The sequence below is a fragment of the Aphidius gifuensis genome, linkage group LG1 (genome assembly GCF_014905175.1).
Source record: "Aphidius gifuensis isolate YNYX2018 linkage group LG1, ASM1490517v1, whole genome shotgun sequence".
Lineage (NCBI taxonomy): Eukaryota > Metazoa > Arthropoda > Insecta > Hymenoptera > Braconidae > Aphidius > Aphidius gifuensis.
The window spans coordinates 17,189,271-17,215,170 of NC_057788.1; the positions used below are offsets into that span (position 1 = coordinate 17,189,271).

At 27.0% G+C, this 25,900-nt stretch overlaps 1 protein-coding gene across 10 annotated transcripts in view; it reads left to right on the top strand.

Annotated features, from left to right (window-relative positions):
* LOC122849864 (neuroglobin-like) overlaps nt 1-25,900 on the top strand; it is a 79,367-nt gene that overhangs the window by 39,902 nt on the left and 13,565 nt on the right. For 4 of the 10 annotated variants that reach the window (XM_044148790.1, XM_044148739.1, XM_044148722.1 and 1 more), the window contains one exon: nt 236-479. In XM_044148790.1, the coding sequence (XP_044004725.1) occupies nt 277-479 (203 nt within the window). In that variant the 5' untranslated portion in view covers nt 236-276. The remainder of the gene's footprint in view (nt 1-235; nt 480-25,900) is intronic. The other 6 variants (XM_044148798.1, XM_044148758.1, XM_044148770.1 and 3 more) reach the window with 2 other exon arrangements.

Consider the following 25,900-nt stretch of genomic DNA (forward strand, 5'->3'; position numbering starts at 1 on the left):
GATCAACCCCTCGACAATGGAGAAAAAACCGAAACTTCTGAAGTAATATTTCCTTCCGACTTAACTTTACATTACTATTTCACGAGTTAAAAACAAATTTAGAATATAAAACAAGTTTTTTCTCTACTATTTCTTTAATATAGTTAATTGTTAATTTAAACAATAATGCTAATGTAGCATAATAATATACGTAATATATAAGTTACGTAATGTAACTATTTTTCGATGCTTATAGTAGGACAACTCAACAGGTTGGATTAAATTCGTAAATATTAAATGAATACAAGCAGCAATATCGTGATGGGGTGTGAACTTACTAAACTTGCAACATCAAATACGAATGGAAAAGATAGTCCGCCGCCTCCAGCTGCTACAGATCCACGACTGCCTCTCACTGCACGTCAAAAGTTCACCATCGTTGCCAGTTGGAAAGCAGTGGCAAGAGCGATGGAACCAACTGGTGTTTACATGTTTATAAAGTAAGCATGTTTTATTAAGTATAGGAAACACACGGAAAAAATACACATCAAATATTAGTAGTTGTATATAGTAAAAATCATAACCGACGTCATTGTGGTGACTAATTCCCACTTATTGTAGTTATTATTATATTTTATCTAAACTTTCACTGTATTTTACAGGAATATTTGTAGTTTTGAGTTAATGTTCTACTCTATGCTAAATATTACTGTAGTTTATAGTAATTTTTCTCGCCACATGACACAAATATTTAGTGTTAATCAAGTATGTTCCTAACCTCTTCTAAAAAAGTTTATTATTTTTATTTTATTCATGGATCTAAATAAAAATGCGGTGAAACACATGATAATTATATAGTAGTTTATTTTTTTGAAATTAATAAACACGTGACATTTTTATTTTGATGTCCAAAACAATGAGTTCTTATTCGATTTTTTTTTGTTTGGATTAATTATTACTTATTCCAGTCGATCTAGACCGTTGGTGGACATTTGTGACAAAACATTTGTAATAAAAAAAAATTGAAAGGGTTGAAAATGAGAGTTTTTTGAGAATATCGCGAAAGGGTTTACGGAAAAATAGTTGAAATAAACGTTGTAGAGGGAAAAATTACCTTCAATTTAGATGTTGGGGGTTTATCGCGTATTCCGAAGGGTTAATCGCGATTGAAAATAGTGATAAAAATGCCTCTAGTCGATCGGGAAAAGGGAACGTGGATTCTCTTTTGATCCTCATTCGTATCTCATCGCAGACCCGAATTTCGAGAATGTTTAAATTAAAAAATGAATTAGAATAATATAAAATAAAAACAAAACATAAATTTACAATTGATGTCACTGAAAGCCTCAATTTTAGATAAGCTGTTTATTTTTCTATCATCAAAAAAAAAAATTAAGCGCTTTTTATTATAATATTATTAACATGTATCGCGAGCGTTATCGTGAAAAAGCGCCTAATTTTTTTTTTTTTTTTTTTTTATCCAGCAAATTATTCAACTTTATACTTCGAAATTTTACACGGAGAAAAATTTTCAGCAAATTTTGCTATGGCGCCATATCATTGAGGGTCTATCTTCTGACTATTAAAATATTTACTATTATGTTAACAAAAGAAAACAATTTTTGCTTTGAAAAATTGAAATGTACCATAGCAATTTATAAAATGTTTTTTTTTTTGCTATATGTTCAGAAAAAAAATTACAACGCATTAATAAATTTTTACAGAGGCCAAATTTATAAGTTAAAATAATCTATCCTAAAAATTACATTGTACCATAGCAAAATATATTTTTTTTTTTTTTTGCTTTGTTATTCATAAAATTTTACGTTGTTGCTGTGGACAAAATTAAAATGATCCTCTGAAAATTTACAATGTGCCATAGTAAAAATTTAATTCTCTCAGAAATCCTATAGGTGTCACTGATATATACAAAGCAACATGGTTAAAATTACAATAGGCCATGTACAAAATTAAAAGGATCCTCTGAAAATTTACAATGTGCCATAGTAAAAATTTAATTCTCTTAGAAATCCTATAGGTGTCACTGATAAATACAAAGCAACATGGTTAAAATTACAATGGGCCATAGCAAAAGCAATGACAGACTCAGAGAAATGTCAACCACCCCCACTTTTTAGCCGACTGCGCAGCCTGTCTTTGCTTATGTTTAAGTTGTTAATGAAAAACAAACAAATGTTAGCTTTTGTAAATGTTGTTGTGGCGCAGCGGATAACGCGTAGGAATTCTGTTCGGGAGGTTTGGGGTTCAAACCCTGGTTTAGGTTAATAAATGAAATAAAATAAAATAAAATAAAATGAAATAAAAAAAAAAACAAATAAATAAATTATAGATATTGACAATAAAAAAAAAAATTTTCATAATATTTTCAATAAATGGAATAAATTTTGCGTTTGACCATAACAAAAATTACTATGGTACACAAAAAAAAAATAGCCACGCCCACACGATATTTTGCTATGGCCCATATGAAAATATCATGAAACCGATAGATGGCGCAGCTCAGCTATGGGCCATTGTAAAATTTGCTATGTTTTTTTCGTAAAAAAAAATAAAAAATTCTCTCCGTGTACCATTTTTTTTTATATTTCACTTCTTTTGATTATTAAAGTTATGATAAAAAAATAAACAGCTCATCTATAATTGAGGCTTTCAGTGACATCAATTGTAAATTTATGTTTTGTTTTTATTTGTTATTTCACTCATTTTGTTTAACTAATAATAATTCATAAAAATTCGTGAGAGAGAATATAAACAATTATATTCGTACAATTCAGGTGCGTGAGCCTGGCCTGTATAAGCCCTAAAAAAATTATCTAGAATACTCATTAAAAGCGTCTTAATTTGTACTATTTTTACCGCAACTGTTTTCCTTTGTACTTCAAAATTATAAAGGGTGGTTGGAAGGGTTAAAAATTGATTTTTTTTCTAGATCACTCAGGGGGAAAAAAATTGCTACAGACGCAAAATAATTTGTACTAATTTGTACCACCAAGCCCGGAATTTGTACCCCAAAAATAACAACCAAAAAAAAATTATTTACTCCAAACTGTTAATTAACAATTAAATATCTTCTGCTTTAATTATTGAGATACTATTCCTGCTCTTACCGGTACAGGTTAGCTTACGTTCTGCTCTTTAAAATAAAAAATGAATTATTTGAAAATATTGAGTTTTCGAGGCACCATGGGATTGTTAATAAAAATGTTTGATTAACAATTGCATGGCGCCTTTGAAAATCAATATTTTTAAATAATTTGATTTGTATTTCAAAGAGCAGAACGTGAGCTAGAGCGGATTGTGTACCTCAATAATTAAAGCAGATATTCAATTGTTAATTATTATTTTGGAGTAAATAATTTTCATCTTGTTGTTTTTGAGGTACATATTTCGGGCTTGGTGGTACAAATTAGTACGAATTATTCTGCGTCTGTAGCAATTTTTTTTTTCCCTTGAGTCATCTAGATACAAAATCAATTTTTAAGCCTTTCTCCACCCTTTAATTTTAAGGTATAAATAAAAACAATTGCGGTAAAAAATAGTACAAATTAAGACGCTTCTAATGAGTATTCTAGATAATTTTTTTAGGACTTATGCAGGCAAGGTTCACGCACCTGTACAATTCTTCTACATATTTTCATTTAACAGTGAATGATGAAATAATATCGATATTAATTATATATAAGAAATAACAAATCTTCTTGCATATAAATAAATCGAAAATAAAAACATATATATATGTATATTATATATATATTAAACCTATTCAAAAAAAAAAAATATTTTTTTTTTTGGCCTCCAATGCATGAAAATTTTTGTTCTCAATGAAAATGACAAAATAGATTAAAAAATTTTTTTTTCCGATTTTTATTGAAACGTCACAATGGCATAATTGATTTTTATTGGAATAAATCACGACCAAAGCGCGGTGTCAACTGAAAACAGTCATAACTTGGCCAAATTTGAATATATAGACGTCATATTGTGCTTGTTTTAAAGGTTATAAAAAACTCCACAACTAATTTCTAATGATTTTTTATGCTACTATTTCTGTTTCATTCGAAAAACAGACAATTGTCGTTACCAAATGCTACTTTTTGAATTAATTGGTAATTACATTGCATATAAGTATTTTGTTTATAACGATAATCTTTAAAAAAAAATTGCATTTTCAAGGTCTTTAAAGGAGGAACATATTACATCCTATTACTTTTTTTGTCAGATTAATATTTAATTATAAATAAACCGTAAGTCGATCAATATAAAATTTTTCACTTACTGAAAATTAAAAAGAAAATTGATAAGCTGGCATATTTTTTTCATTTATTATGTAATCCTGATTGACTGAGGCCTAGAGTTACGAGCTATTTATGTGCTAATTATGTGTATAAAGAAAAAAATTTATTTATAATAAATTTTTTTTTATCAATAATTATGCTAGCTTTCAACGAAAGCTAGCTCAGCTTTTTTATTTAATATTCGACAGAAATCAAGGAAGGCCCTAAATTATGAGCTATTTACGAGCTCAGTATGTGTGTAAACAAAAAAATTTATTTATAATTATTTTTCTTTCTTTTAAATTTTAAGCCTTACTTGATCAGAATTACATGACTAATAAAAAAGTTATGCTAGCTTACGATAAAAGCTAGCATAATTGTTAATAAAAAAAAAAAGTATTTTAGTTAAATTTTTTTTTACACCTATAAGTAGCTCGTAAGTAGCTCATAATTAAGGGCCTTACTTGATTTGTGTCGAATAATAAATCAAAAAGTTGTGCGAGCTTTCGTTAAAAGCTAGCATAATTATTGATAAAAAAAAAATTTATTATAAATAATGGCGCTGAAATTGGCGTCTAAGCTAGCGTCCAGAAATTTGAAGTACAGAGAACATAGGGGTTTTCTTGGGCCCGGCCCTTATCTTTTATAATCAATTATTAAAATAGAGCTATCCTCGTAATTTTTTTTTTTATTAAATTGTTTAGGGTGTAAGCTAGTTTAGGAAAAAAAATGGGAATTTTCGAAATGATCAAAAGAGGGGAGGGGGTGGATTTCAATTGTTTTTTGATTGCGATAATTACAAATTTGAATTTCTTTTGTCTCTGTCATTTGCCGCAGAGGGCGTTAGCTTCTGATATTAAGAAAAATAAAAACAATTGAAATCTACCCCCTCTCCGTTTTGACCATTTCAAAAATTCCCATTTTTTTCCTAAACTAGCTTTGATCTTAAACAATTTAGTAAAAAAAAAATTACGAGGATGGCTCAACTCCATCACAGACAAAAAAATTATTTAGCCAACAACCCTTGAATTTGTTCTCTTTAAATACGATGTTACTTATTCCAGAAGGATGTTTTTTCATATTTGTGACTTCTTTGGGGTATATTAATACTTAATTAATAATTTCTAATAAATTATATTAAATTTCATATCATTTTTAATTATTTATTAATGTTGGGACCTTGAAACCCGAATCATCCCTGGATCAGGAGATTCGAGACGCTATCTTAGACGCCAATTTCAGCGCCATTTATAAATAAATTTTTTCTTTACACACATAATTAGTACATAAATAGCTAGTAACTCTAAGCCTCAGTCAATCAGGATTACATAATAAATGAAAAAAATATGCCAGCTTATCAATTTTTTTTTTTAATTTTCAGTAAGTGGAAAATTTTATATTGATCTACTTACGGTTTATTTATAATTAAATATTAATCTGACAAAAAAAATAATAGGATGTAATATGTTCCTCCTTTAAAGACCTTGAAAATGCAATTTTTTTTTAAAGATTATCGTTATAAACAAAATACTTATATGCAATGTAATTACCAATTACTTCAAAAAGTATCATTTGGTAACGACAATTGTCTGTTTTTCGAATGAAACGGAAATAGTAGCATAAAAAATCATTGAAAATTAGTTGTAGAGTTTTTTATAACCTTTAAAACAAGCACAATATGACGTCTATATATTCAAATTTGGCCAAGTTATGACTGTTTTCAGTTGACACCGCGCTTTGGTCGTGATTTATTCCAACAAAAATCAATTATGCCATTGTGACGTTTCAATAAAAATCGGAAAAAAAAATTTTTAATCGATTTTGTCATTTTCATTGAGAACAAAAATTTTCATGCACTGGAGGCCAAAAAAAAAAATATTTTTTTTTTTCGAAAAGGTCTAATACATATATATACATTAGGGTGGTCCTTAAAAAGGCTATGGTGGAATTTAATCACTCTCACCCCCTCATTTGGTTAGAAATATATAAAAAAAAATTCTCTCAAATTTTCAGAATTTTTACTCAACATTAACCCGTGCCGCGAAAGCTTTTTCTATTTTCGATTTCGGGATTTTTAGCAAGATTACGATATTCATAGAGACAAGATTTTATGTATAATATTAGAACGTCATTGCAAGCAAAAAATATTGGTCGCAACAGAACTTCGATATCTCGAATACTTTTCGAGGTATCGAAGAAACATGATATTAAATTTTTCTTTTCGTCATTTTTTTAGTAGATAAATAGTTTAGTAAAGAAAAAAATTTTGGAATCGATTTTACTAGTATTTTTTACGAGGAATATTGTGGTGCAAACAGAAATATCGTACCTTTCACAGTTTTCGAGATACTGAGCTTTGAAGGTAAAATATATCGAAATATATTACTAACTTTTCATTGATTTAATATTTTTAAATAATTATAAATTTAAAAAAAATCAATATTAATAATGATTCTAGTAAGATTTCTTACGGAGAAAAACAATAGTGATGATAAAAATTTATTATCTCTATCCATTTTCGGGACATCGTTTATTGAAAATTAAAAATATCGATATATTAATAAGATGACGAGTTGTAACTAGAAAAAACTAGATTCCAAAGTCATATTCCAACTTGGATAAAGAAAAATGTTTTGCTTATAGCCGCTAGATCTTTTCTCAGCTATATCTTGACCTTTGCTATATCATTTATTTAGCCTTAATTATAGCTAAACATACAATATCTACATTATTTTACCCGCTACGTTCTTCTCTTTAGCTACATCTTTTCCTCACCTGGATTTTTCACTTAGCCGCTAGATCTTTTACTTAGTCTTAATTATAGCCAAACACACCCCTGGTAGAAATAATCTCTCCGGATTTTCTACGCGATTGAGACTTCCGGAGATATTATTCCAGAGTTTTTCCACATTTTCTCCGGATTTTTTCAGACAAAATTTCTTTTTTATTTTTCGTAGGTAAACTCTTATTTCTAGTTTCTTTATTGATTTTTCCGATTTTTTGTGTTTGTTTTTAAAGCGAAAATTCCGGAAAAAATGCGGAGATATTATAGAAATAGTCTGGAGATTACTCCATAAATATCTCTGAAAGTCTCAATTACGTAGAAAACCCGGAGTAAGTCCGGAGAAATCATGAGAAATCCGAAGTGAATCTGGAGAGATTATTTTCACCAGGGACAAAATCTACGTTATTTTACCGGCATAATTGCTTCCTTAGCTTCATCTTTTCATCAGCTAAAGGCCGACTGGCAAGAATTTATGGTGGGGAAGCATAGCTCTCACTCACTCAATCTGGTGGGCTCTTATGAAAAGAAATGTGGAAGGGGCAGCTTCACCATCATGAACTCTTGCAAGTTGGCTTTTACATTATTTCATTAAAAACGAAAGTTATATCCTTTTATTCAAGTTGTAATATAACTATGGAATCTAGTTTTTTCTAGTTACAACTCGTCATCTTATAAATATATCGATATTTTTAATTTTCAATAATCGATGTCTCGAAAATGGATAGAGATATTAAATTTTTATCATCACTATTGTTTTTCTCCGTAAGAAATCTTACTAGAATCATTATTAATATTGATTTTTTTTAAATTTATAATTATTTAAAAATATTAAATCAATGAAAAGTTAGTAATATATTTCGATATATTTTACCTTCAAAGCTCAGTATCTCGAAAACAGTTGAAGGTACGATATTTCTGTTTGAACCACAATATTCCTCGTAAAAAATACTAATAAAATCGATTCCAAAATTTTTTTCTTTACTAAACTATTTATCTACTAAAAAAATGACGAAAAGAAAAATTCAATATCATGTTTCTTCGATACCTCGATCAGTATTCGAGATATCGAAGTTCTGTTGCGACCAATATTTTTTGCTTGCAATGACGTTCTAATATTATTCATAAAATCTTGTCTCTATGAATATCGTAATCTTGCTAAAAATCCCGAAATCGAAAATAGAAAATAAGCTTTTGCGGCACGGGTTAATGTTGAGTAAAAATTCTGAAAATTTGAGAGAATTTTTTTTTATATATTTCTAACTAAATGAGGGGGTGAGAGTGATCAAATTCCACCATAGCCTTTTTAAGGACCACCCTAATATACATACTTATATGTAGCTAAGGAAGAATTAAAAAAAAAAAGAATAACATTGTACGGCACACACACCCACAAGAAAATAATCGATAACTATGCATACATGCATATCTCCGTATGTACGACATGAAACGTCTCGAGAGAGGGGATAAGGAGGACATTCAGCAGAGAAATTTATTTTTTAATAAGTTTTTGTTTTTGGCTTTTACGGAATTTGATATCTTTTTTATTAGTGATTGGAAAAAATCGAAAGCAGGCTTATTAAAAAGAGGGCCATCGATATATATAACAAAACTATTTTTATTTTTTTTTTCGGCCAATTCCCGGGAAAAAAAAGTGATCTTTGAAGATCTTCAAAAATCGTCTATGGAAGATCGTTGAAGATGTCGCTTTTGTCCGCATCAGTGACTATCACTGACGATCTCCAACGATGTCTGTCTATCGCCAACGATCTATATAAGAATTATGATGTCGAACGATCTAGAAATATATATGAAGATAAACAACGATATAATGATTTAAAAATAAAAAAAAATTAATTTAAAATAAAATTAACATCAAAATGCATTACTAAACATTTATATTAAACGGAACGACATATATTTGTTATATTATATTTTATTAATTAAGAAAATATTTTTTTAAGCTTTTAAAAATAACATAAGTATATTCTCATTGTCTTATATTAACAATCCATTTGTTTTTTTTTTTTTTTAAGACATAAGTTTTTAAGTATAAGCTTTAATGACTTTTTAATGACAAGCAAAATGACAATATAACGTCAGTCTCAATTAGAAATCTTCTTCTCTGGGAACGAATCGTTTTCAAAATATTTTCAATACAAAAAATATTGTTTCCCAAGTGAATCATCTAATGAATAAACATAAAAAATTCTATATCAGTATAGTTTTTTAATTTTATTTAAAAAACAATAAATATATTTAACTTACATTTGCATCTGCATACTCGAAGCCAAAAAGTTGGTCTTCATCTTCGACAGCCTCTTGTAATCTAAACGATAATTGCTGTTCATCAGATTGGAGGTTTGAACTTCTTCGGTCAAAGTTATTTGTTGGACTAGTTGATCCATTCCTCGCGAGCTAGAACGACTTCCACTCATTGAATTTCTATCTGAAATATTTGTTGAAGTAGTTAATCCATTTCTTGAGTTAGAACGACTTCTACTAATTAAATTTCTATCTAAAATATTTGTTGAAAATGACAATAATAATAAAAGCACCGTCTAATGTAGACAAGCTATTTTTTTCCAAAACCGTGTCACAAGAAATGGATAAATAATATTGATATGTTGTGTGACACTTCCACTTTATTCATTAGCATTGTTAACGATTATTACCAATTTCTGTTTTAACCGCTTCAATATATTTTTATCGATGTCAATTTTATTTTTACTTGACATTTCTAGTTGACACCTTTCTTCATACTGGCATACTCTAATATATTCCAGGCGAACTCATTAGCCGATTTTTTCGTAGCAGTCATAATATTAACTGTTGAATTATTCACGGAGAAAAATTTTCAGCAAATTTTGCTATGGCGCCATATCATTGAGGGTCTATCTTTTGACTATTAAAATATTTACTATCATGTTAACAAAAAAAAACGATTTTTGCTTTGAAAAATTAAAATGTACCATAGCAATTTATATAATGTTTTTTTTTTGCTATGTTCAGATAAAAAATTACAACGCATTAAGAAATTTTTACCGAGGCCAAATTTATAAGTTAAAATAATCTAGCCTAAAAATTACATTGCACCATAGCAAAATATATTTATTTTTTTTTTTGCTTTGTTATTCATAAAATTTTACGTTGTTGCTGTGGACAAAATTAAAATGATCCTCTGAAAATTTACAATGTGCCATAGTAAAAATTTAATTCTCTCAGAAATCCTATAGGTGTCACTGATATATACAAAGCAACATGGTTAAAATTACAATGGGCCATAGAAAAAATTAAAATGATCCTCTGAAAATTTACAATGTGCCATAGTAAAAATTTAATTCTCTTAGAAATCCTATAGGTGTCACTGATAAATACAAAGCAACATGGTTAAAATTACAATGGGCCATAGCAAAAGCAATGTCAACCACCCCCACTTTTTAGCCGACTGCGCAGGCGTGTCTTTGCTTATGTTTCAGTTGTTAATAAAAAACAAACAAATGTTAGCTTTTGTAAATGTTGTTGTGGCGCAGCGGATAACGCGTAGAATTCTGTTCGGAAGGTTTGGGGTTCAAACCCTGGTTTAGGTTAATAAATGAAATAAAATAAAATGAAATAAAAAAAAAACAAATAAATAAATTATAGATATTGACAATAAAAAAAAAAATTTTTATAATATTTTCAATAAATGGAATAAATTTTGCGTTTGACCATAACAAAAATTACTATGGTACACAAAAAAAAAAATAGCCACGCCCACACGATATTTTGCTATGGCCCATATGAAAATATCATGAAACCGATAGATGGCGCAGCTCAGCTATGGGCCATTGTAAAATTTGCTATGTTTTTTTCGTAAAAAAAAATAAAAAATTCTCTCCGTGTTTTTTTTTATTTTTAAACACAAATTTTATATACGTGTTGATGAATTTATTTATTATTTATAAGTAGTTGTGTAATAAAAAAAACAGTTTGACAGCTGTGTACAGTGGTGTGAGTTTAATAAATCATTTACTTCATTTTTTTTGTACTGAAAATATTTTGAAGACGGTTCGTTCCCAGAGAAGAAGACTTCTAATTGAGACTGACGTAATATTGTCATTTTGCTTGTCATTGAAAAGTCATTAAAGCTTATACTTAAAAACTTATGTTTTTTAAAAAAAAGAAAAACAAATGGATTGTTAATATAAGACAATGAGAATATACTTATGTTATTTTTATAAGCTTCAAAAAATATTTTCTTAATTAATAAAATATAATATAACAAATATATGTCGTTTCGTTTAATATAAATGTTTAGTAATGCATTTTGATGTTAATTTTATTTTACATTAATTTTTTTTTATTTTTAAATCATTATATCGTTGAAGATAGTTGTTTATCTTCATATATATTTCCAGATCGTTCGACATCATAATTCTCATATAAATCAATGGCGATAGACAGACATCGTTGGAGATCGTCAGTGATAGTCACTGATGCGGACAAAAACGACATCTTCAACGATCTTCCATAGACGATCTTTGGAGATCTTCAAAGATCACTTTTTTTTCCCTGGATAGGATTTATCCCTTCTTCTATACCCCAAAATTTACTGTATTTTTTTACAATAATTTCTTCTAAATAAAAACTTTGTACGCATGCGCCAATCAAAAAATATATTTTGATCGGTAAGTCGGTATTTTTTTTTATCGATCTTTCATTTAAATAGTAAGAATAAAATTTAAAAAAATTAAAATAGTAAAAGCTTTTGATCTAAGTAAAAAAATAAGATAACTGTTAACGTTTTTAAATTTTTTTCGAAATTAAATTACAACTAAAAAATGAACAACAAATATTTATATGTATATTGTATATAGTCAATAATATATACATGCACGGAGAGAAAAAAATATTAGGTTTTACTAAAAAAAAACACTGGATTTTACTATGTTTTATAGTACTGGTGGATGTTTTGGGAAATTTAGCAACATTTATCATGTAAACAGTGAGTTTTACTATGTTTGAGAATTTTAATCAGACGTAGTAAGTATCATAATACTCAATCGTAAAAATGGCCATGTTTAAAATAAAAAGTACTATGTTGTATAGTCAAAAATATATTTGATTAAAAAAATATTTTACAAATTTGTCAATTTTTTTTCTATTGTATTATTAACGCAGAAGCTTTTGTTTTGTTTGTTTTTTTTTTTTTTTCTTCACACTCTGACCGGGGATCGAACCGACGAAGTATGTATTGACTGGGTGTCGGATACGCTTTAGACCGCTCAGCTACGGAACTAAACTGGAATTAACGTAAAATTGACTCTTTTGTTTGGCATTTCGTCTTTCTGCATTTTTTACCATGTAAACATAGTAAAATTCGCTTCAAATATCGTAATTAATATAAAACACACAATAAAAATTAAATCGGGAATCGTATTTTTTAAAATTGATGAGTAGTATAAATAACATTGTTTGAATTTAGGTACCGAATGATTATTTTAACGAGCGTCAATTGTCAATTCTACTATGCTAACATAATAAACATTAATTTACACATAGCACTTTGTATCTACAGTTTATTAAAAAAAAGAGATTTCGTTAGTACTTTCGACTATGTCTTCAGTAAAAAAAATCTTGTTCCATAGTTTGATTACAAATGATTTAATTTACTATGTGCCTTTATTAAAATATATAAAATAAATAATAAAAAATATAAAAAAAATATTATATCTTATCAAAAATCCGAAAACATCCACCGATACTACAGTAGCATAGTAAAACATAATATTTTTTTCTCTCCGTGTGTTATATTGAGGTAAGGTTCAAATGTTATCATTGTTATTATTGTGGACAATATTTATATTCAAATAAATATTAAAAAAAATATATATATTATGTATAATAATAATACTGATGAATATGGTTCCGTAATTGAAAAACCTGCATTCGCCGAGTTTTGAAAATTTTTAACGAGAAACGATTTCGTTAACAACAATTTTGTTTAATTATTTAATAAACAGTTAAAATTTATAAACAAATAATTTAACAGAAAACAAAATTTTTTTTTTCACATGAAACTTATATTTTCAAATTTTTTAATTAGTTTTTTAATATTGTTATAAACAAAATTTGTTATGAACAATTGAAAACCTAATTGCATATTTTAATTTTAAAATACTCATATATTGTTTTTAAGATAAATAAAAAAAAAATTGTTGAATAAATTTTTTTTTAATTTTTTGTGGCGCGCGACGGTCTTAGGGGGAATAGGGGGGGGGGATGATTGATTTCTATTGGGCTCATCGTTTGATTATTCATTTCGAGAAACGCGAAATATTAAAATTCGTTACAGTTTTTATAAGGTTTCTTCGGCTCCCAATTTTATTATATTTCAGTGGTTCGAACAAGGTTTATCAACGGTCAACTAACGGTTAGTTCTAGTTTGGTTATTTTTAGGTTTAAAAAGGTTTGTTTTTGGTTTTTTTTGCACATTCCAACTAGTGTTGCCGAAATAGACAATAATCACGATACGATAATCACGATAGACAATACGATAATCCAAATTTTTATCGTGACGATATGGCGAGACGATACGATAATTTTTTCACGATAATTACGATAAAGCAATGATATCGTAAAAAAAAAAATTGTTTTTTTTAATTCAGGAATTTTCAATAAAAAAATATAATTCGAGATTATTTTTTGTTCATATTTATGCTATAAAACAATAGTGACTAAAAATTTGATAAATATTATTAGGCCCATACTTTAAATGAGTGTCATAATCATTTTTTGAAGTGAAACTTCTTTTCGCAGGGTAGTGAAAAAAAAAATCAGTGTGTCGGCCATGTAACGCTCGGAGCAAGCGAACGCTCGGACCGAGCAAGCATTTGCCCATATAACTAATAAGAGTGCGTGAGTGAGTGGCTACGAGAGAGAAAAGAGATATGCTTTGGATGAATGTGTGTGTGCGTTGCCAATAGTGTAGCTGATCGGTTCGCAGCGCTTATAAAAATAATGAATCAAAAATTTATAAATGAATACATATACTCAATTGAAAATTATTATTGGTATATTTATGTTATTGATATTATTATTATAATTATTATTTTATTATTAATATCGATATTATTATTATGGATATAATGAATACCAATGATATTATTATTCTTCATAATATTATTGTAATTATTATTATTTATAATAATATTTATGATATCTATAACGATAGTATAAATAAAAATAACAACAATAATTTCAATAATATCAATATAATATTAGTAATAATATCAATGGTATGAATCATATTAATAATAATAATAATATTGATATAATATTGATAATGATAAGATCAATACTGACATTAATATTCAAGTATAAATATTAATAATTATTAGTATTCATATTTCAAATATTATTATTATAAATGTTATTATTAATATAATTAATATCATTTATATTATGACTATAGTCATTCCTAATTCCTAATTCCTATTCCTAATTTATAGTGTTATCAAAATTATTATTGACATTTTTATTCTGTATAATATTATTGAAATAATTGTTATTAATAATATTATTATTAATATTATTAATATATATTAATTCATAGTATGCATAATCATAACAATAATAATTTCAATAATATATCATCGATAATAATAAAATCATTGATATTAATATTTTTAATATCGATATATATTAATAATAATAATAACAATAATAATAGTGCTGTTAATAATATTCAAATATAAATATTAGTAATTATTAGTATTTATATTTCAAATATTATTACTATAGATATTGTTATTAATATCAATAAGATTGTTAATAATTGATAATATTATTGAAATTATTGTTATTATTATCATTTATATATATTTATAGTATAAATAATAATAATAATAATAACGATAATTATATGAATAATAATAATATTGATAATAATTTTAATAATATCAATGGTATTAATAATAATAATAATATCAATAACGATATAATATTGATATTATCAATATTTATAGCTTGGATATTATCGCAATATGATCGATATTATTATTATAAATATCATATTGATATCATCATTTATACTATAATAGGGTTCTTCGATTCTTAGAAAAGGAATCAATCTTCAAGAATCGAATTTGTAAGAATCGGGTAGCCGATATATCGCCACAAAAAGTACTCGATTCATAAAGAATCGATTAATAAATCGTGTTCTTATAATTATTTTTTTATTAATTTTTTTAATCATACATTATTTTTTATGTATACACAATATTAATAGAAAAAAAAACGAATGAAATTGAATGAAAAATATGATGTTAAAAAAGCGAATATTATAAATATTAATAATAAATAATTAAATATTATTATTATTCATTAAATATTAAATATTAAATAATATTCATATTTATATTAATATTTATTATTTATATAAGAACTGTCAGAAGCCAATCCCCAATCATCAAGTGTCAACGAACTTTGTTGTTTCTTTCTAATTTTTTTTCTTTTTTTATTTTATATTAAAAAAGAGTTTAAAATAAATACAAATGATGGCCTAGGTTTATAAAACCTAGAACAATGCGCTTTGTAAGGGAGAAAAACAAGACCGATTCTTTTGGCGATATTCGGTGAAAAAGAATCGTGAATCGATTAATCGGCTCTGAAAAGAATCGAATACCGGTACTCGATATGAATCGATCCAGTACTCGATATGAATCGATCCAGTACTCGAGTACTTAAAATATCGCCGAGAATCGAAGACCCCTACACTATAAACATTATCAATATTATTAATATCATCAATAATATCATCATTTATTAATTGATTGTCAATATTATTAAAGTCGTTACGAATATCTTGACGAACTGCGAAAGAAGTTTCACTTCCCTCGCGCGTACTGCTAACACACAAATTTTTTTTAGTGTTTATATTTAGTTATTTATCGAAAATTAAGTGCATTCAATCTCAAGGATAATAATTTGAGGTATTATATGTCAGTGATTTTATTTTTTTCTCAAGAGTGTGTGCTACTAGTTTACATTAACTTGAGCTATATCGAATCATGTTTATATTTCTATTTATTTAAAAGTAAACAAAAAACACTGCTTTGTATCCTCGACTCAATTCAAGCAGATTAAATCAAATGAAAAATTTTGACGTAATTATTTATATTTATTCATTTTTTAAAAATTTATTTATAGTTATGTCCAGCAAAATAAATCCCAGTAATATGTCGACAAAATAAGAATTATAATATTAAATGAAAATATAATATTATAAGTAATTGGTTTTATAAAATGTAATTTCAAATTATTTACAAGAGTATCGTCATATTCACGATAATCTCGTAATAATTACAAAAATATCGTCATATTCACGACAATTTCGCAATAATAACAAGATTATCGCCGAGAATTTTGACGATAGTCACGACATTGACGATACGATACGATAATGCATTCGACGATAAAATAATATCGTGAAAATTTTACGATACGATACGATAATGACTGGATTATCGTATCGTATCGTATCGCGGCAACACTAATTCCAACCTCGAGACGACTGTTTAATAAGGGTTTATAAGGGGTTGGACCGTACCGTTCGGGTACTGATTCAAATAAAAAAAAAAGTTATTTATATAACATTACTTTTGTTAATTATTCTATTGTAACAGAAGTACAGTGCGACTTTACATTGTGAACAATGTGTATTTTTCCTAAACGTATAACTTATGAAAGAATTCGAACCCTCGAAACGTAAACCTAAAGTTCGTTATGTATCAGAATTAATTTTCGATTTCTATATTCGATCTCGCGGTCAATTGGATAACGCGCTCGTCTCCCGCCCCATAGGTTCTCGGTTCGATCCCCGTTTTTAGATATTTAGTTTAGGAAAAAAAAAAAATGATCATACAGTTGCTGAAGCAACTGTGCCTTCCCTGCGGGGGAATTTTAATTTCTTCTTTAATATATATCGAAATTCGTGACTACAAATTTATTTCATTCTCTATCGTTACAATGATTATTGTTACAACTAAAATTTATTTAATTTTCATTCATTTTGCTTGTTCCTTCTAATGGGTCATCTCCATGTCCAGAATCGCTTTCTTCTAACCTTTTAAACTCTCCGTTTTTATTCATTTTGTTGTACTATGACTTTATTTTGTATTTATTTTATTTACTTTTTTCTCTCGGTTGAATCAGGATTTAACGTTTTAGTTGTTGCTGAAGTCGTCGTTATATTTTTAATTTTTTTATATTCATTTATTTTCAATTCCTTCCCAGGTAGAAAACTTCCGTCGGCCCGACTGTCGGCCGACTGAGTGTCCCGACTTATTAAGTCGGAGGAAAGTCGGGATTTCAGTCGGGCCGACGTCGGATATTCTGTTAAATTCCCTTAAAGTAAAAAATTTAGAATATCGATTGCATTTTCCAAAAGAAACTAAATTGTTGATAGATAGACTATTTATGTTTGTAATTTGTTTCTAATCATTCTAATCATAAATATTTTTCAATAGATTAAGCATAATTTTTTGTTTTACTCGAATTAACATTAAAATGACAGCTTGAGGTTATAGTCGAGATTTTAGACGACATTTATGAGAAAACGGTTCTCATCCAATTACTGTATATCAGAAATACTAAGCCTGCTGTTTTACCGGCAGGCTAGCGACGAGTAATTTTAAATATGCAACTTTAACTATCATGTTCATGTTTGGATCGGTTTGGATTAAAAACAACAAGTTTAATAAATAAAAAAATCGTCTTGAATATTGTATTAGAATATAATTACCGATTGTTTTAACATCTGTATATTGTATTGTTGACTCAGGTATATTACTATTATGATAATTATCATTATCATGTAGGAAATAAGGTAGCTAACCATACTGCTTTTCCTTGGACATTTTTTATTTATTTTATGAATAAAATACATGTAAATTTATTTAACAACGATAGAAAAGTCCAAGGAAAAGCAGTAGCTAAGAAAAAGATGTAGCTAAGGAATTAATGTGACTAAGGAATTATTTCCTTAAAACATAATTCTTTGGCAACATTAATTCCTTAACTTCATCTTTTCCTTAGCCACTGTTTTTCCTTGGACATTTTTATTTGCTTGTGACATGCATCTATATTAATGTTGCCAAAAAATTATGTCTCAAGGAAATAATTCCTTAGTCACATTAATTCCTTAGCTACATCTTTTCCTTAGCTACTGCTTTTCCTTGGACATTTTTATTTTTAAAAAATAAATTTACATGTATTTTATTTATAAAATTAAAAAATGTCCAAGGAAAAGCAGTAGCTAAGGAAAAGATGTAGCTAAGGAATTATTTCCTTGAGACATAATTTTTTGGCAACATTAATTCCTTAGCTTCATCTTTTCCTTAGCCACTGCTTTTCCTTGGACATTTTTATTTTTGAAAAATAAATTTACATGTATTTTATTTATAAAATTAAAAAATGTCCAAGGAAAAGCAGTAATAGAAAAGATGTATAGGAATATGAATGTGACTAAGGAATTATTTCCTTAAAACATAATTCTTTGGCAACATTAATTCCTTAGCCACATCTTTTCCTTAGCTACTGCTTTTCCTTGGACCTTTTTTATTTATTTTATAAATAAAATACATGTAAATTTATTTTTTGAAAATACAAATGTCCAAGAAAAAAGATAACTAGAGAGATAATGTGACTAAGGAATTATTTCTTTAAAACATAATTCTTTGGCAACCTCAATTCCTCACATTAATTCCTTAGCTACATCTTTTCCTTAGCTACTGCTTTTCCTTGGACATTTTTATTTTTAAAAAATAAATTTACATGTAATTTATTTATAAAAGAAATAAAAATGTCCAAAACTTTAGTAGCTAAGGAAAAGATAAGCTAAGGAATAATAATGACAATTATTTCCTTTAGACATAATTTTTTGGCAACATTAATTCCTTAGCTTCATCTTTTCCTTAGCTACTGCTTTTCCTTGGACATTTTTATTTTTAACAAATAAATTTACATGTATTTTATTTATAAAATTAAAAAATGTCCAAGGAAAAGCAGTAGCTAAGGAAAAGATGTAGCTAAGGAATTATTTCCTTGAGACATAATTTTTTGGCAACATTAATTCCTTAGCTTCATCTTTTCCTTAGCCACTGCTTTTCCTTGGACATTTTTATTTTTAAAAAATAAATTTACATGTATTTTATTTATAAAATTAAAAAATGTCCAAGGAAAAGCAGTAGCTAAGGAAAAGATGTAGCTAAGGAATTATTTCCTTGAGACATAATTTTTTGGCAACATTAATTCCTTAGCTTCATCTTTTCCTTAGCCACTGCTTTTCCTTGGACATTTTTATTTTTGAAAAATAAATTTACATGTATTTTATTTATAAAATTAAAAATGTCCAAGGAAAAGCAGTGAAATTAATGTGACAAGGTATTTCCAAAAAAATAATTGTTTGGCAACCTCAATTCCTCACATTAATTCCTTAGCTACATCTTTTCCTTAGCTACTGCTTTTCCTTGGACATTTTTATTTTTAAAAAATAAATTTACATGTAATTTATTTATAAAATAAATAAAAATGTCAAAAAGAAAGCAGTAACTTATTCATGAACATAATTTTTGGCAACATTAATTCCTTAGCTTCATCTTTTCTTTAGCCACTGCTTTCCTGGACATTTTTATTTTAAAAATAAATTTACATGTATTTTATTTATAAAGTTAAAAATGTCAAGGAAAAGCAGTAGCTAAGAAAAGATGTAGCTAAATTAATGTGACTAAAGAATATTTCCTAGACATAATTTTTAGCAACATTAATTCCTTAGCTTCATCTTTTCCAGCCACTGCTGCTTTTCCTTGGACATTTTTATTTTTGAAAAATAAATTTACATGTATTTTATTTATAAAATTAAAAAATGTCCAAGGAAAAGCAGTAGCTAAGGAAAAGATGTAGCTAAGGAATTAATGTGACTAAGGAATTATTTCCTTAAAACATAATTCTTTGGCAACCTCAATTCCTCACATTAATTCCTTAGCTACATCTTTTCCTTAGCTACTGCTTTTCCTTGGACATTTTTATTTTCAAAAAATAAATTTACATGTATTTTATTTATAAAATAAATAAAAATGTCCAAAACAGTAGTAGATGTAATAAATATAATGACTAAGGAATATTTCCTTAAGACATATTTTTGGCAACATTAATTCCTTAGCTTCATCTTTTCCAGCTACTGCTTTTCCTTGGACATTTTATTTTTAACAAATAAATTTACATGTATTTTATTTATAAAATTAAAAATGTCAAACAGTAGCTAAGGAAATAATAAAATTATTTCCTTGAGACATAATTTTTTGGCAACATTAATTCCTTAGCTTCATCTTTTCCTTAGCCACTGCTTTTCCTTGGACATTTTTATTTTTAAAAAATAAATTTACATGTAATTTATTTATAAAATAAATAAAAATGTCCAAAGAAAAGCAGTAGCTAAGGAAAAGATGTAGCTAAGGAATTATTTCCTTGAGACATAATTTTTTGGCAACATTAATTCCTTAGCTTCATCTTTTCCTTAGCCACTGCTTTTCCTTGGACATTTTTATTTTTGAAAAATAAATTTACATGTATTTTATTTATAAAATAAATAAAAATGTCCAAGGAAAAGCAGTAGCTAAGGAAAAGATGTAATAAAATAATGTGACTAAGTATTTCCTTAAAAATAATTGTTTGGCAACCTCAATTCCTCACATTAATTCCTTAGCTACATTACTGCTACTTTCTTTTCATGGACATTTTATTTTTAAAAATAAATTTACATGTAATTTATTTATAAAATAAATAAAATGTCCAAAAAACAGTAGCTAAAAACTAAAAGAATATTTGAGACATAATTTTTTGGCAACATTAATTCCTTAGCTTCATCTTTTCTTTAGCCACTGCTTTTCCTTGGACATTTTTATTTTTAAAAAATAAATTTACATGTATTTTATTTATAAAGTTAAAAAATGTCCAAGGAAAAGCAGTAGCTAAGGAAAAGATGTAGCTAAGGAATTAATGTGACTAAGGAATTATTTCCTTGAGACATAATTTTTTGGCAACATTAATTCCTTAGCTTCATCTTTTCCGTAGCCACTGCTTTTCCTTGGACATTTTTATTTTAAAAAAATAAATTTACATGTATTTTATTTATAAAATTAAAAAATGTCCAAGGAAAAGCAGTAGCTAAGGAAAAGATGTAGCTAAGGAATTAATGTAACTAAGGAATTATTTCCTTGAGACATAATTTTTTGGCAACATTAATTCCTTAGCTTCATCTTTTCCTTAGCCACTGTTTTTCCTTGGACATTTTTATTTTTAAAAAATAAATTTACATGTATTTTATTTATAAAATTAAAAAATGTCCAAGGAAAAGCAGTAGCTAAGGAAAAGATGTAGCTAAGGAATTATTTCCTTGAGACATAATTTTTTGGCAACATTAATATAGATGCATGTCACAAGCAAATAAAAATGTCCAAGGAAAAACAGTGGCTAAGGAAAAGATGAAGTTAAGGAATTAATGTTGCCAAAGAATTATGTTTTAAGGAAATAATTCCTTAGTCACATTAATTCCTTAGCTACATCTTTTTCTTAGCTACTGCTTTTCCTTGGACTTTTCTATCGTTGTTAAATAAATTTACATGTATTTTATTCATAAAATAAATAAAAAATGTCCAAGGAAAAGCAGTATGGTTAGCTACCTTATTTCCTACATGATAATGATAATTATCATAATAGTAATATACCTGAGTCAACAATACAATATACAGATGTTAAAACAATCGGTAATTATATTCTAATACAATATTCAAGACGATTTTTTTATTTATTAAACTTGTTGTTTTTAATCCAAACCGATCCAAACATGAACATGATTGTTAAAGTTGCATATTTAAAATTACTCGTCGCTAGCCTGCCGGTAAAACAGCAGGCTTAGTATTTCTGATATACAGTAATTGGATGAGAACCGTTTTCTCATAAATGTCGTCTAAAATCTCGACTATAACCTCAAGCTGTCATTTTAATGTTAATTCGAGTAAAACAAAAAATTATGCTTAATCTATTGAAAAATATTTATGATTAGAATGATTAGAAACAAATTACAAACATAAATAGTCTATCTATCAACAATTTAGTTTCTTTTGGAAAATGCAATCGATATTCTAAATTTTTTACTTTAAGGGAATTTAACAGAATATCCGACGTCGGCCCGACTGAAATCCCGACTTTCCTCCGACTTTATTAAGTCGGGCGCGACACATATTTTTCTACCTGGGTTTGATGCTATCACATCACCCTTTTTTCCCTAGAAATTTTCTTCCTCTTCGTTCCATAAAGTTAGTCCAATCTAAAATATATTACTTTGGTAAAATTATTATCTTTGTTTAGTTTAATCAAACTTTTTTTCATTTAAATTTTATTTTACTTCATAATCACTGTTGTCTTCTAATGTTATTGTTCTTTATTTTAATAACCGTACTGACATTGCATATATAAATTCCACTTTATTTATTGCTATTATGATTGCGATGATATCTAAATAATGTCATTATTATTATTGAATAGTTTTCTTTTTTTTTTTTTTCTTTAATTTATTTTGCCTGCAAATGATTTAATTGGTAGATGTACAATTTCTTGTATTTTTAATCTAAAATTAATTTTTTTTTTGGTATATTTTCATTTTCCTCATGGTCATCGAATTTTATATTAGCTTCTACTGGTATCATTATTTCTTTATTATTTATTGATGGGTATTGTTCATTAATTTTTCTCACTAATCCTCCAGTGATCGTATATATTTTGTTTAACTTGAATATTTAATAATTTATCATGTTAATAATTTTTTAAATCTTTTTGTTTGTTGTTAAATATTGATTTTTCCATGATATTCTATATACTTTAACTCATTTTTCAACACCAATAAATTTTAATATAATTGTTGTGTTTTAACTTTCTGTTTTCATGATATTCCTTTATGTTATATATATTTTTCTATATCATTTTCTTATATACTTGTTTAGATTAGTTGAGGGACTTAGGAAATGTTCGGGGGGGGGGGGGGGGCATAATTGATATGTTCCCTTATTTATCGTTTTTTTCTTTATATTCAGTCACTTTTCTATATTTCCGTTTATATTTACCGATTTTTCTTTGATATTTTCCTATATTCTCCTTTATATTTACTGATATTTTCCCATATTTATCGTTTTTTCCTTTATATTCAGTCACTTTCCTATATTCTCTTTTATATTTACTGATATTTTCCCATATTTATCGTTTTTTTCTTTATATTCAGTCACTTTTCTATATTTTCGTTTATATTTACCGATTTTTCTTTGATATTTTCCTATATTCTCTTTTATATTTACTGATATTTTCCCATATTTATCGTTTTTTTCTTTATATTCAGTCACTTTCCTATATTCTCCTTTATATTTACTGATATTTTCCCATATTTATCGTTTTTTTCTTCATATTCAGTCACTTTTCTATATTTTCCTTTATATTTACCGATTTTTCTTTGAAATTTTCCTATATTCTCCTTTATATTTACTAATATTTTTCCATATTTATCTTTTTTTTCTTTATATTCAGTCACTTTCCTATATTCTCCTTTATATTTACTGATATTTTTCCATATTTATCGTTTTTTTCTTTATATTCAGTCACTTTTCTTTATTTTTCTTTATATTTACTGATATTTTCCCATATTTATCGTTTTTTTCTTCATATTCAGTCACTTTTTTATATTTTCCTTCATATTTACCGATTTTTCTTTGATATTTTCCTATATTCTCCTTTATATTTACTGATATTTTTCCATATTTATCTTTTTTTTCTTTATATTCACTGAGTTTTCTATATTTTTCTTTATATTTTCCATATATATCGTATTGGTTAAGATTAAGGGACTTAGAAAATTTTTAGGGGGGGTGTCTACCATGGTTGGGGGGGGGGGGTCCAGAAGAAAAGCGAAAACAATAGGAAATTAAAATTCTCTAAAAAAAATTAATCACCTGAAAATTGATTAAATTAACAACAAAATAAAAATAATTAAGGTTGATTCTGGAAATCTGAAATCGCAACAGATTTTTTTTTTTTTTATCTTATGTTTAAATGAAATAATTATCTACATTGTCAATTTTTTTCAATTTTTTTTTGTTCGGTTTTTTCGAGATATTTACTGTCAAAGTTGACAACTTTAACACGCAAGGTATAGGCGGTATTTCATATTTTTATTAATAACTTTTTCAAAACGCAACAGAAAACGTTAAATTTCTATCAGTTTGTAGTGCTAGAAAAGACAAATTTTTCGATATAAATTTTTAGTATTTCGTCTTCTGCGTTTAAAAAATAAATAACTTTGAAATTCAAAAATTTTGCGAGAAGCGCAGCACACAGACATGAACACAAGCATGGCTTTAGTGTACGATGTAACACGGAGAAAAATTTTCACCAAATTTTACTATGCTGCCACATTACCAAAGAACTATCTTTTGACTATTGAAATATTTAATATCATTTTAACGAAAAAAAACAATACTAGTCTTGAAAAATTAAAATGTAGCATAGCAATTTCTCATGTTTTTTTTTTTGCTATTTCCCGATGAAAAAATTACAACGCATAAAGAAATTTTTACAGAAACCAAATTTAAAATTTAAAATAATCCAGCCTCAAAATTACAATGTAGCATAGCAAAAAATATTTTTTTTTTTTTTGCTTTGTATATTTATAAAACTTACTCTGTTGTTGTGGAAAAAATTAAAATGATCCTCTGAAAATTTACAATGTAGCATAGTAATTTTAATAACTTTCTTGGAATTCCTGTAGGTGTCACTAACAAATACAAAGCAACATATTTAAAATTACGATGGGGCATAGCAAAATTGATGACGGACTCAGAAATGTCAACTGCCCCCACTTTTTAGTCGACTGCGCAGGCGTGACTTTGCTTATTTTCCGATTGTTGATGTAAAACAAATAAATTTTTATTTTCACGTTCGTTATCGTGGCGCAACGGATGCCGAGTAGAGTTTGTACTCGAAAAGTACAGAGTTCAAATCCTGAGCCTGGCCGATTTTTTAAGTCTACGTATTTATTGTAAAAAAAAAAAACAAAGAAAAATATTTATTTATAATATTTTTTTTGAGCGTTTATAAACAAAGCAAATTTTGCGTTTGACCATTTTAAAAATTACTATGTTACACCGTGGAAGGCCGCATGGCCAGTATAGGTGGCGTTCTTCAATGAAAATTGCTATGTTCCATCTCGATTTTTAATATGATGCTCTTATGGTACCAGCTTACTGTAACACAACGCAAAAATTGCTATGCTATTCTATTAAAAAAAATGTAAATTTTTTTCCGTGAATCTTTGCTCGCTTGTGTGTAGCCACGACACACATACTACTAAAGAATTTGTTTTTTTCATCAGTGGCGCCACAAAAAATTTTAGGACACGGGAATAAAAAATAGCGTTATTGATATACGGGCCCTTCGTGGCATAAATATTGGTTCAGTGATGCGACTGGGAATCAACCTTAACTACGAAAAAAAATAATTTTTTTTTTTTTTTTTTTTTCACATTTTCAACATATTATTAGTTTGATTAGAAAAAAAAATCATTTGTATTAAACAAAAAAATTAATTCCTTGAAAATGCTTTTTTGTTTGTAACAAATTATAATTTATTTAATTCATTACTTTTATTGTTTATATTGAGTCATCTGTCATTTGAAACAATCATTACATCGTTTTAAATAAATGACGATTGTTTTTTTACAAACAGCCACTGTTTGAATGAAAACACCACGTGGCATAAC